Below are 14,204 nucleotides of genomic sequence, written 5' to 3' on the forward strand. Positions count from 1 at the left end.
AATTTTCTTTCAATTGTATTATGCTTACTATTTTATGCAATCATATGTTTTTGCTAATACTTCGTTAAGCAGCTAGAAATAGAATTATCACCTCTCAATAAAAAAGAAATAGAATTATCATCAAATTTAAAGAAAGGGTCGTATTTTCTATATACTAACAATTAAGTGGATGTGCTCAAGTTGTTAAATGTTAATAAAACAAATTAATCAAAAGTAGACAAGTTTGATCTAGCAAAACCAATTATTATTTGGATTTTATTTACCTTTTAACCGAACTTTGAATTACACGCCCTTATATCATGGAAATCGTAGGGTAAGAACAAACAAAACAATTTAAAATCATTTTTTCCTAAGGCACAAATTTGTATTAGCAAGACAATGGTCCTCTAATTGAAAATTAGATATGAAATTAAACTGTTGGGTTGAGGTGTGTTACTAGCAGAATGAAGTGCCACTAGGGAGCAAATAGACAACGATGCACTAATCATAGTAACTTTTAACTAAAAGTAAGGCACTTTGTCTCAGATCTTTTTTTCATTCAAAAAGTGATATTATTAACTGTTAACTAATCAATTTGTGCTTATAACTAATGAGTACTACAATTTTTTCCAAAGCGAAACTAAAACCAGAATCTTTTCCGTATTGGTTTATGATGACAAGATTGCTTGTTCAACCTCTTGAATCAATGAAACTTCGAATAATAGATACAAAAAATGGTTGCCTTCAATGCTTAGAAACCTCTCAATTATTTGTTTTTTTTTCTCCATAAGCTTCCTCCATCGAAAATAATCTTATTCAAATCTATTCAAGATTTTTTTTTTTATCACCCACGGTAATAATAGTCGTAAGATTGTAGATTCAATTCAACACTCTTATATGTTCACTCGAAAATAAACCTCAATAAAACATTATGTCAAGGCATCAACTCAGCTTGGCCGAACTAAGAAAGTGACTCAATCAGTTGAATTGGGACTTGATTCTCTCCTGTGAATGAAGTGTCCAACAAAATATAGCTTATGTAAAAATAAAAGGTAGGATGACCTTTAAATATTGGAAATAGGAAGATAGGATGTTTTAGGGTGTGAAATATCACACATGAGAAAACATAGAAGATTTAGCTTCTTCCGGTGGACACAAAGCTCTTTTCCCAGGTCATGTAGTACTACTAGACTTTAAAAATGAGGGCAGAAAGTAAATTCAGATGTCAAGTTAAGTAGCTTTTACATTTCTCCAAAACACAATGATCTTGGCACACATACATAAATAAATAAATATATTTAATTATATCCAAAAATACTGAATCAAATTGAATGACTTGAAAATGATCCCACAAGAAAGAACCAACACTTGAAGCCAACATCTAGCATATCTCAACTGCTTTGGTGAAGGCAAGCTTGAATTGGAACACATCTTGCTGCTAGTTCTCCAATTTTCTGAAGTCCTACATTGAAGGACACGAAAAAACAAAACAAAAATCACATTAATAACATACTATATATTTTGTTTAATAATTGTAACATGTACACGTAAATTCCATTAAGCAATTCCAAGATGCTATATAAGCATAATAATCTTTGCCCTAGCATGGTAGTAAGATGGAGCTGCAAAGCAGGAACTAGTATTGAAATTCTCAAATTAACTTGAGCAACAGTTATAATATGATTACTGTATAAATTGTTGACCTGTTTAGAGTAACCAACCTTACAAGATTTCAGTACTATATACAATACTTATATGCTATAAAATAAAAACTTGCATTCATTAACCATTTGGTCTGCCACTTAGCAACTAGATCCTTGAAATAGGGCATGATGCATTGGGAGGAACTAAGTTGTGAGTGGAGCAATAATAAGTGGTAAGCAAAAAGGGTTACTCCAACCCTAAGTATAAATAATATAGAGGCTATATTTTGTTCAAAAAAATATAGAGGCTATATTCTTGTATAAAGTGTGCCACATCCATAGTAGTAAATAATATACAGTTCTTTGACTTCTTTCTAGAAAAAATTTAACTTGGTTTTTAGCAGTCATTCTCCATATTTTCTTTTCTATTGATCTAGTACAATTTTTCTATATTTAAATTTTATACCTCACTATAAAATAGTCCACTATAGATTTTAAAGAACTATCTACAGTTCTACACTGATTTTGTCAATCTTTCTTGAATGAAACAGGTGGTGAACACAACAAAAATGACAGCAAGGATATACACACACATAACACATTCATCTAGCTTTTCAATTTTTTCCACTTTACAACAACCACAGCAATGTTATGATACCATATAGATCCAGGATGTGGCAGAGTATCAGGTATTCCATGAGAATATAAACACAACTAGAAAAAATTGAAGAGGACTAATCATGAAATGTATATTTGCCACTCAAAATAAAATAAAATAAAATTGTCTATAGATACAATACAAGGGTGAACCTTTGACTATGTCAGGAAGAAATGAAATTCTCATAAACCTATAGTCCATGAAAGAATATTATAAGTGTTCTGTAAAAAAAACCTATAAGGGGCCCTACACGTGTGTCCTAAATAAAGGCTACATCAATGATTAATTAAGGGCAAACGTACTTGCTTATTTTCATAATAACTGCTTAACATGTGCAAATAACCATAATTAATTGTTTATTTTTATTTGATATCAAATTTTTTATTAAATGGAATGAGAGAAATTATAGAAAAATGATTTTTTTTTCTTAGAAAAGAAAATAATGTAAAAAAAAGTGCACACTTAATAAGAAAGACGGTATATGAAGAAAAATACATTGATATAAGGAGAAGTAGGTTTGAACTCTCAATTCTTCATTTCTCAACATTTAGTGTGTGTCTCAACATTTAGTGTGTGAGTTTTACTGATAGATTTTTTTGGAAGAAAAAAAAAACAATTTCACTATATATTTAGAAAATCCCAAATTAATATCCCTCTTAATAGCCTAATATCACATACAAAAATAATAATAATCAACTTTTACCAACTTTTCACTAAATTCCTAACTTATAAACTTTTATAAATATTTACCACTTCAAATTCTTCACAAACTCCCAAATATTTAAAAAAACAAATATGCAAAATTAAAGATTTTAAACTAAATTACAAAAGAAAATAACAGCATAACCACACTTGCATAACTTTTGAAGTAAAGGAACTTGATTAACTACAAAATACCAAAAAGAATAAAAAAAATCACATATAATCTAAAAGGAATGAGCCATAATTATATATATGAGAAAAATAAAGGTTTTCTTCATAAAAGAAACATAAAAGAAATAGAGAAGTAAGAAACATTGATTGTTTTAAAGGGACAGAAACACCTCTAAATTTTAAAACTTATAAAAAAATTAGTATATATACAAATGATTTAAGGAATCAATTTATTCTTAAAATATGTTTGATCTTAGGATGATGATAAATGTTTGAAAAAAAAAATTTTTAAAGAAATTTTATAACTTAAAACATATCAACAATGACTTTAATTATTATTATTTTCAAAAACAAATGGAGAAGGGATTTATTATTAATAGTGGTGACACTAATAATATTTTTACAATAATGTAGTATGAGACTTAAACATTAGGACTGATCCAGAGACTTTTTTTTTTTTTTGTGGTGGCAAAGGTTTCCCCGGACCTTGCATATATTATGCATTGTCCCTACCAACTGAGTTAAGCTCACGAGGACACTGATCCAGAGACTAAGCATCTCAAGTTAGGGTTTTAGACCTAAAAAAGCCTAAAAAAATTAATTTAATTATGGTCAAGATGAGAACCTCATATCCTCCTGATTTATATTTGAGCCTTGGGCTCACCAAAACTTATTTTTTATTTTAGTTTTAAAGGTCTCTAAATTTTTAGACCTCTTAATATTTTGGGTTGGCTGAGTTAAATACGACCACTGAAATTCTTGCCACAAAGTTTTTTTTTAAGGGTATTGTTACAAAGTTGAAAACTCATGAATATTCAATTATATTAATTTCATCATACATTATTAAAGGTTTATATAATATTTAATTATATCTTCAATAAAAACTCTTGTAAAAAAAGAAATTGATGTAAAAACTCTAGAACACAAATTTATCATTAAGCTTAGAATACAACTATCCAATGTTCTCTAAAAACTCTATGAAGGTACGTAAATTTTATAGATTGTTTTTTTAAAAAAAAAAAGTCTATAAGATCTACGTACCTTCATATTCCAATGTTCTCTTTGTATATAGGTTGATTACACAATTCAAAGATGGAGTTCAAAATAACACTCACAAGTCACAATCCCAAGGTTCCCATTTTTATTTTAATTATATATTTTTGTCATTTATAAAATACAATGCCATCATCATGGTTCAAAGACAATCTCATTTCCAGTTGCTAAGTCCTTCCCATGCAATAAAAAATTGAATTTGTTACCTTTCCCAATACTGACTTCTCAATAGAACCAAGTTACAAACCTAAATGCCCCCAATTAAACAAGCTTAAAATTTGCATTCTTAATTTATTAAATCCTGCTGTGTATAAATAATTAAATGGAAAACTATGTTTCTATTAATTAATTAATTATTCATCTCATAATTGTAATACAAAAGAAAAAAGCAATTTATATATTTCATTAATTTTGTTATAATTTTAAAGTTAAACAAAATTACTCTGTTAGTGCAGAGAAAATGATCTCTCTATGATGCTAATCTCAAAATGTATTTACATACTTACTACCATATATAAACACGTCATCATAAAACACATTGCACCTAGGTAGCTCATAAATTCAATTCAAACTTCTTATAATAATTTATTGGAGTCATCATAACAAAAAATGTTGCTCATACTATGTACTCCCTCCGTCCCGGAATAACTGACCCATTTTTTAAAAAAAAGTGTCCCAAAATAACTGACCCATTTCAATTTTCAATACAACTTTCATCATTCCCAATACAATATAACACTAAATAATACTACTTTTATCATTCCCAATACAATATATTTCACTTTCCCATTTATTTATACACTTTTCTTAATCTGTGTGAAAAACCAAAGTAGGTCAATTAAACCGGGACGGAGGGAGTACTAAAAGAAATACAATAGTATCGCTTTCAATTATTAAATGGGCTAGCTGGCTAGTTTGAGAGACTGTTCTCTCCATGCGTGAGTGTCAGTAGTGAAATGTATGTTTTACTACGTGCATGGACCTTTCAAACATAGTGGAAAAAAAATGAAAAAGCCCCTAACAAAACCAACCCCATGGCCATGACCCATCCATGTATGGTACTCTAGCTATAGCCTAATAAATAGGCTCACACTATTTTTCCCTAGCTTACAGAACCTGACAATTAATAAGCAATTCAGGGCATATGTCATGTGGGTGCACAGAGCTTATAAACAAACAAGCGGGAAAATAAATAACAAATTGGGATTGTAAAGTATATTTAGACATTCATTCATTTTGGCCCAAATTAAAGGCAGTTTAATTAACATAACATTACCCCAGTGAGTGAGTAACACATCACATGGTTATGTATTTATGTCACACAAAATAATAAAAGCTGACATGCTATTTAGGAGGGAACCAATAAGAGCACAAATAAGGAGACAACCAGCCGATACATCCCTATTCACGGCAACCCATGCAGCAGGATGAATGAATCAAATGGAATCAAATCAAAATCAAAATCAAAATCAAACAAAAAGACGTCACTAAATACATAAATTTTACTGTATGACCAATCCCCCAACTTGTCTTTATTTATTTATTTATCATTCATTACCTAAGATACAACAAACCGTTCGCTCTTGGTCATGGTATTGAACAAAATAAACACCACTATAGTACATCCAAAAATAAATACTCCCTCCGTCCCGGTTTAATTGACCTACTTTGGTTTTTCACACAGATTAAGAAAAGTGTATAAATAAAGGGGAAAGTGGAATATATTGTATTGGGAATGATAAAAGTAGTATTATTTAGTGTTATATTGTATTGGGAATGATGAAAGTTGTATTGAAAATTGAAATGAGTCAGTTATTTTGGGACACTTTTTTTTAGAAAATGGATCAGTTATTCCGGGACGGAGGGAGTATTTAATAATGTCACTTCATGGTTTACCAAAGGCAAGGCATACATGCCATTGGGGAAGAAATCAAACGAACAAAAAACAATGTAATCTGGTCAAACAATAACATTAACAGAAAAACAAAACATTTATCTGGTACTGGTTCTTCTACATGTTTATATCGATAGAAGTTGATGTATTTAGTCCAAATTCTGAACCAAATACAAGAACTATAGTTGACACAACTTTCTCTTGTAAACCAAACTAGAACGAATATTTCATAAGTATATATCAACAAACAAAAAAATGTAGGCAAAAAATAAAGAAATGACAAGTAATAATAATGAGAAAAAGATAGAAAATATTGTTTTTTATGACGCACCTGCTAGAAGAAAATGGAGGAAAAGTGAAACTCTTCAGTTTTTGGGTTTCCCTTTCTGATCTGAATAGAGCTGCAAGCTGCTACCATCAAAAACAGATGAAAACTGATGGTGTTGAATCTGGTGATGGTGATGATGATGATTATTCTCCATTGTAGGAGCAGCTGAAGGTGAAGCTGAAGCAGGAGAAGAAGAAGCAGAAGCACCTCCTCCCATGAAAAAAGGTAGATTGTTGGATCCATCTAAAGGTGAAACTGAAAACCTTTGAAGATGAGACAAAAGAGACGGTGAATTGGACTGAAGGGTCCCCCTATTATAACCAGCAAGGCCCGAAGAGATTGTGAAATTCAGATTGTAATCATTGTTGTTCCCGCTTGGTTGAGTAGAAGAAGAAGTAACCACATTTTGCATCATATGATCTGGTATGAATGAAAATGGATGCTGCAAATGATGCTGATGTTGATGTTGATCTGTTGAATGATTCTCACCACTAGTACTGAATGGTGAAACTGAGTTAGACATTGTCATTGATTGATGATCATGAAGTGAATGTCCTAATAGATGATGATGATGATGTGCTCTTGATGAAGAAGATCCTGGAAACATTGGACTAAAGTAATGATCCATTGGTGCTGAAGAATTCCATTGTTGCTGCTGCTGTTGTCTAGCTTTGTTAAAAAAGCTAGGTTCTTCAGCTGACCCTCTTGGACTATTTGTGGTAGTAACAGTATTGTTGATTCCACAAGTAAGTAGTTCAGTGAATGAAGCTGTTTGAGAAATGGAAGAGTTTACATTGTTGTGATGTTGATGAGTATTGTGAGATTCATGATTAATCTCTTTATCCTTCTCTTTAGCAGTTCTTTCCCTTGCTCTTTCTCTAGCTTTGACACGGCTCACACGAACATCAGATCTTGAAAGAGACAAACCAGAACCTTTACTTGTCTCAGAAGTGCTACTACAACCAGATTTAGACAAAGAAAGATTCTGACTTTGATAATTGTTTTCACCATTCTCAACAACCATTTCAGCATCATGAACCGAATCAACACCTTGTTCACTTGGCTGATTATTATTATTATTATTATTATTATTACTAGGTGTATCACCAGAGAATAATGAGTTGTTGAGTGAAGGTAGTTCTGAAATAGCATCAGAAGCTGATTTTATCAACCATTCAACAGCTTTACTTGGTTGGTCATAACCAAGTCTATCTTGAAGATCATAAAACTGAATAGCTGTTGTAACAGAAAGCCTAACCCTTCTATCTCTTAAACCCTTTGAAGTCATTACTTTACTATGCCTATCTTTTCCACCAGAAGCTCTTGAAACCCTTATAATTCTTGAAGAATGATGATGCCAACTATTGAACCTGTTAAGATTTGTGCTTTCATCACATCCTCCTCCACCTCTTCTAATGATCTCTCTTCCATGATTGTCTTCTTCATTTTCAACTCTTGGGAATTTATGTTGGGCTTGAATCTCATCCTCCTCCATACCACAATCATGCCTTTGCAAAAACAAACCAACTTGGTCTAACTTCACTTTATTATTTATCTCAATCTTAACTTAAATCTCTCTCTGATTGTGCAGAGATAGAGAGAGAGAGAGAGAGAGAGAAAGTGTTTGTGAGTGGTGTGGGGTTAGCTAGGTATATGTCCTTTGCATTGATGATGATGAAAATTCAGAGACTGTTTTGGCTGTGTAGTGATAAAAAGGCCTTTTTTTACTCTCTGATATATCACGGTCCAAGTCAGGAGGCCCTTCTTTAGCTTTTTGCAGTTTTGCAGAACAAAACCCTTTCAAAAGCAAAACCTCTTCTCTTCCTGCAAAACTCAAAACCAACCACACCATTAAGGCTTAAGCAAACCAACCTCAAATAATTACTTTCTATCATCATTAAAAAAAATACACATAATTAAATTGCATTAAATTTTTAAAAACAAAATTAAAATACACTATGTTTATTGTTTAAGCAGCATAGTAGCTCATAGTCATAGCATAGAGCCTCAAAAAACCTATATATTTTATGAAAAGCTAAAAACTTGTAGAGCCCTACATATATATATGTACTACCATGGATCTGAACCATTCAGCTTTGTTTTTAAGCTAAAAAAGCAGCAAAATTTGCATAAGGGTAACCGATCTAAGCCAAACCCTTTTATAGCTTCTGCTAGTATAGTATTTATAGCTTAGCATACATTAGAAAGCAAACTATAATACAGCTACAACAAGGTTTAGAAATTAACATTTTTTTTAATGAAACACTATTGCTCAAATAAATAAAATGATTAAAAAAATGTTGAAGGGTAGGTCATTACTAAGAACAATGTTTGGTCGGAGTTTTGTGACAGGTGTTGAGATATTAACAAAAGACAGAAAAGAAACCCAGTTGCTGTTGATTACTCAACAACTGCAGTGTCCCTTAAACTCAAACAACTCACAGATCTGTGCACTTGTGCTTCCATTGAAACAAAATACAAAATCTTAAAATGAGATGTTCCATTGTTATTATTATTTTTTTCAGATCAAGTAATACCCCACTAAGCCAACAAAAGAACCCATCAATATAAAATTCACAAGAAGTTTCATTGTTACAAAAATCAAAGAAAAAGATGAAAGTGGCTTCATGTGATAAGACAAAAATATGAGATAAGACCTTATTCTTTGCTGCTGATTTTCATGAATTGCTGATATTGTCTTTCCTTGGTGTAAAATGGTACCTTGAAATGCAAAATAAGATCATAAAATTATGATTATTGTTTTTGTTGTTGTTGTCTCTTTCTGTGAAACTTCAACAGAATAACTCAAATCCACTTAACATATTTTTTTTGAGTTTGATTAAAACTTACAGATTTTTTTTGTTTCTTTGAACATGTAAACTATGCTTAGAGAGAGAGAGAGAGAGAGAGAGAGAGAGAGAGAGAGAGAGAGAGAAAGTGATGTACACAAGACAACACAAAATGTTTGTTTAGCTAGGGCTGGTAGTTTGGTGGGTGAGAAATAGAAAGAAAATGAAGAAAGAAAAAAAACCAAGAATTGTGTGATTTGTGACAGATAGAGAGAAACAAGTAAAAGAGTTTGAAGATGAATGGAATAATTAAGAAGGCGAAGGATTGTAGTTGAAGTTGAAGTTGATTGTCCTCGCCATTGGAACAATGAACGAGCTTATCGGAAAAGACCAGACACGGTGCTGTTTGTAACCTCCTCTCCTTAATATTTGTCCCTCCTTTCTCTTATATTTACTTCAATACCTTATCTATAGATAGTACAATCAATCATTATTATATAACAAACTTTTTAAAAAACCAAATTAATATATCAAGGAAAATAATTTGATTTGCATACATTACGAAGGAAAGTTATTTTACACTTACATTCAATGGTATGTTGTCACACTGTTTAATGTGGATGCAACTTATACACAAACTATGTTACAATTCAAAGCGACTTTTATCCGCAAAGAATTGGTCTAGTGGTACAAGGAGTCTTAGACTCGAAAGTCATATGTTTGAGTTTCACCAATATCTTTAGCGAGAAATAAATGTAAACAGCGGCGAAGCTAACACAATTTTTACGAGGTGGCCAAATAGTAAAATATATTTTAAAAACTAATATATTAAACTTAATCATTAAGTAAAATAAATTTATAATAATTTTTACTTATATTTAATGAAATGACAATGAAAAAAATTAAAATCTAACAATAATTATTTATAAAAGTTGAGCTCTATGAAATTTTAAGAAGTCAAATTTATCTATAATTGACACTAAAATAAGTAGATTATCAATATTTTATTAATACCATCCCTCTTTAAACTAATAAAATTGTTTGGAGTAGCCGAATAATATATTAATGGGGTAGCTACATACATAACTATACTAATTACTCAAGATATTTTTTCTTTTGGGGTAGCCAATGCTACCCCATCAATAGGAAGCCATTCGCCCCTGAATGTAAATACATTTATAAATGTCGTTGAGCTTGAAGTTTTTTTACCTCATACTAAAGCACCATTTCCTCACCCTAAGCACATAACTTATGTAAATACATTTGAAAATGTCGTTGATCGTGAAGTTTTTTTACCTCATACTAAAGCGCCATCTCCTCACCCTAAGCACATAACTTGCCAATATATATATATATATATATATATATATATATATATATATGAGTTAGGATCCGTTGACACCACACTACAAGAATTTTCCTTATTACTGGTGGAAATAATCCCCCAGTAATGCAAAAAATCCCTCAGTAATACGCATTACTGGCGGATTCGAGTCCCTCAGTAATATGAGCGTCAGAAATGTTACTGGCGGAATTTTCCCTCAGTAATGGGGAGTTAGTTTTGACAAAGCATTACTGAGGGATTATTCCGCCAGTAATTACTGGCGGATTGCAATCCGCCAGTAATTACTGGCGGAATAATCCCTCAGTAATGCTTTGTCAAAACTACCTCTCCATTACTGAGGGAAAATTCCGCCAGTAATGTTTATACAGATTTGCATTAGTGGCGAAAAATTCCGCCAGTAATGTAATGGACCTTTTTTTTTGTTATCCCTTCCTACTTTTTAATTCTAATTAAAGAAATAAAATTAATTCAACACAAATAAATAAAAGAAATAAAATTTTAATTTAATAAGACACAAATTAATTAATCAATATATCATAATATTTGTACAATCCTTAAATAGTTTTCGTAAAAAATCATAAATATTTAAATAATATTCATACAATCTATAAAACTAACATAATAAGCTAATGATCATAATATTCAAACAAATTTGTTCCTAGTCTCCCTCCTGGTAATTTGCTGCTCGTATTTCCTCTGGTGGCATCGGAACAAAGGATGAATGATGGATTGTGAGTTTAGGTCCTCTTCTAGTACAAAACCTGTTACAATGCCTGTTACCTAAGATAAAGTAACAAACTGAATAAGACAGTTAACAAATTCTAACATAATAAAGAAACTAGATGAAATTACTTCAGAGTACAAGTTAAAGCAAAAACGATCAGAATAAAAGCTAAAATGCGAGATCAAGCCGATTATAGGAATGAAAAAGAATGAATGATGAAGATTGGCTAAAAATGATTCATTAATAGATAGAGCTGACATAATTAATCTTTTCCAACTAAGAACCTTGCCACATTATGCATGTCAGCATTTAAGGAACCAAGTCTGTTAGCAGTTGCTACTGTGAATAAAATGCTTATTATAACAACTTCTCACAAAATTAGACAGGGCAGCCGAAAATTTTGGAAATTTTGTACACTGTCCATAGCTAAAATCATAAATGATTCAATGAGAAGCTAAACATATGATGAAGGCACAACTTTATATTAAATTATTTGAAATAATAGCCACTGCTTTCTTTACCATATAACAAATAGTTAGGCATGGACACTAACATTTTACCAAAAGAAAAAAGACTATTATAGATTTAAACATAAGGTCTATTGTATCATTTGTGAATAATGTGTACAGACATAACAGATTATTCTGTAGTTTAGGTTGGAAAAATAAGGAAACCTCATAATGAATACGATAGTGCCGTGATTTAGGGTAATATATACAGATTGTGAATGAAGCAAACCCATAGATCATGAAAATCAAAGCAAACCCATAGATGCACTGCACAAATTATATTATAAATAAGTAGGCTTCCTGTTTCCATTCCACAAGCACAATACACATAAAGGGAAAAACAATTCCACAAGCACAATACACATAAAGGGAAAAACAAGTAAGAACAATACTCACCCATATGAGTCTATAATTCCTTGATACGAAGACGTAAATTTGTTCGTGCGAAAGTAGGTAGGTGGTGACTCCCTGGTATGCAAAACTTGCAAAATGGCACTGACTTGAGAGTTATAGTCCTTTGCAGCCTGCTTTAATGCATCCTGGACCTGAAATATCAAAGTAACATGCTCCCAAAAATCATTTTACAGTAACCATAAAGGCAGCATTACCACTGGCTAGACAAAATGAAAACCACTTATGAAACAGTGAAATGCAGGAACAACAAATACCTGGTGTGTTGCAAAAACAGGACTCCACCCCTCAGCCACAAGACATTTTTTCGTTACATCAAGGCTACCTGAAAACCAGATCAGGTTAGCATATTAGATACAAATTTTAGGGAAAGAGGCATTATTAGTAGATTAAATAGGTAATAGGAGATTCCAAAACTCAAGGTCGAGATCAAGACACATATCTCTTTCTATTTGAATCCCTTAACTTTAAGCAATTCAACATGGAATTTCGCAAGTGTAGTATAATTTCTCTAAATCATACCAAATAATAGTTTTAATAAATTTTAACATAATACTGAAAATTTACCAACTTATGTAGTTCACTTACCAACAGGTTTTTCAATTGGACCAGCAGCCAAGTCCACATTGTTAGATTGGAACCTAACAGAGGTATACCCAAAGGTGTCCCAGCAAGTTTAAACAAGTCCAACTGTGAGCCAGTGTAACCAGACTCTTCCATGGCAGCGTGAAACAACAATTAGGCAGAGAATCAAACGAAACTAAACCCCAACAGAGAACCAATCGAACCCAACAAAACCTCAACAAACCTAACACAATCAGAACTCGAAACAAACCCAGCAATCAATAATCGATCCAAAAACTCACCTTGAGAAAACCCAGAGCTTGAATCGAATGGCAGAGCTTGACCACTGTTATCGTAAACGAATTCGTACCAGATCGGAGTTGAACAAAGCTGAGAAACCAGAGAAAGCACGGCAAGCAGTGGTACACAAGCTTCAGCTACACGAGGCGGTGGAGGAGCCTCACCACCGGTGGCGATGAACAACCCTTAAATCGGTTTACTGTTCATCTCTGCGCTTTTGAAATCGCCAGAGAAAAAATTACTGTTCATCGAACCCTTTCCAACTTTGTTGTGAATGAGAGCTGCTGAGAATGAGTGCATTGGCTAAAAAAATCAAACTGCATTACTGGTGGATTTAGTTTCAATACTGACGGATTGTTTGCTTTAATTACTGGCGGATTGGAAGCGTTACTGACGGATTCTTAAATAACAACATTACTGGCGGATATTTTGAATTACTGACGGATTATATAATTTTGTTATACTATTACTGACGGATTATATCCCTCAGTAAATGTGTGTTTACATTATTGGCGGATTATATCCCTCAGTAATAATTTGTAGGTTCTTTATTATAAATACTGAGGGATTTATCCGTCAGAAATGTAACTCACTGAATTATTGTGGGATTTTTCCGTCAGTAACATTATTGAGGGTTTTTTGGATGTTACTGAAGGTTTATTCCGCCAGTATTTACTGAGGGCCTAAATCCCCCAGTAATGCAATTTTGAATTGGTTAGTAAATTGGGGAATTCTTGTAGTGCCAAATCTCATCAATTAAATTTAGTTTAATCTAGAGGCTATTAATTATTCACTTAAAAGTACATGATGACGTCAAATTTATTTTACACACCTTAGTACACTCTCAGAATTGGTTCTTCACCAATCTCAATTTCTACACTCCCAAATTGACCACACAGAAAGTCTGTTACTAATGTAATTGAAGAGTTTTCAATTTCATCAAAACCATTGGTTGTATATATTCATATATATTGAATTTGATATCTTACTTTGCCATCAATTTTATGTTTTGAAGATGAACACTCCCCCCCCCCCCCCCCCCCCCCCCGCCCTCCTAAAATTCAGTTTGATATCTTAAGAGATGAACACAAGGGCATGAACAAATAATTTTCTGCCATGAAATTAAAAATTTGT

General features: G+C 32.1%; 1 protein-coding gene and 1 long non-coding RNA gene across 5 annotated transcripts; both read right to left on the reverse strand.

Annotated features, from left to right (window-relative positions):
- Positions 1-1,142: 1,142 nt before the first annotated feature.
- Positions 1,143-9,596, reverse strand: TCP2 (TEOSINTE BRANCHED 1, cycloidea and PCF transcription factor 2). 4 transcript variants are annotated; one of them, XM_085704800.1, is made up of 4 exons: positions 9,279-9,596; positions 9,086-9,149; positions 6,432-8,252; positions 1,143-1,433 (listed from the first exon to the last, which is right to left on the reverse strand). In XM_085704800.1, exon 3 carries the CDS (start codon positions 7,921-7,923, stop codon positions 6,466-6,468), a length of 1,458 nt encoding a protein of 485 aa, XP_085560926.1. In that variant the 5' UTR covers positions 7,924-8,252; positions 9,086-9,149; positions 9,279-9,596; the 3' UTR covers positions 1,143-1,433; positions 6,432-6,465. The 4 variants fall into 4 exon arrangements, with proteins under 4 accessions (XP_085560926.1, XP_085560924.1, XP_085560925.1 ...); XM_085704798.1 differs by having other exon boundaries at positions 1,143-1,441; XM_085704799.1 differs by having other exon boundaries at positions 9,086-9,596.
- Positions 9,597-11,058: 1,462 nt separating this feature from the next.
- LOC146933058 (uncharacterized) lies at positions 11,059-13,351 on the reverse strand. Its single transcript, XR_015007317.1, has 5 exons — positions 13,073-13,351; positions 12,795-12,919; positions 12,464-12,531; positions 12,192-12,340; positions 11,059-11,342 (listed from the first exon to the last, which is right to left on the reverse strand). It is a non-coding gene; the product is annotated as an uncharacterized LOC146933058 (long non-coding RNA).
- Positions 13,352-14,204: the final 853 nt, after the last annotated feature.

The sequence above is a fragment of the Medicago sativa genome, chromosome 4 (genome assembly GCF_051527215.1).
Source record: "Medicago sativa cultivar Bolivia chromosome 4, Bolivia_mono, whole genome shotgun sequence".
Classification (NCBI taxonomy): Eukaryota; Viridiplantae; Streptophyta; class Magnoliopsida; order Fabales; family Fabaceae; genus Medicago; species Medicago sativa.

Excerpts from the sequence above, each read along its gene's own strand:
- TCP2 (XM_085704800.1), bottom strand. The coding sequence starts at position 7,923 with ATGGAGGAGGATGAGATTCAAGCCCAACATAAATTCCCAAGAGTTGAA.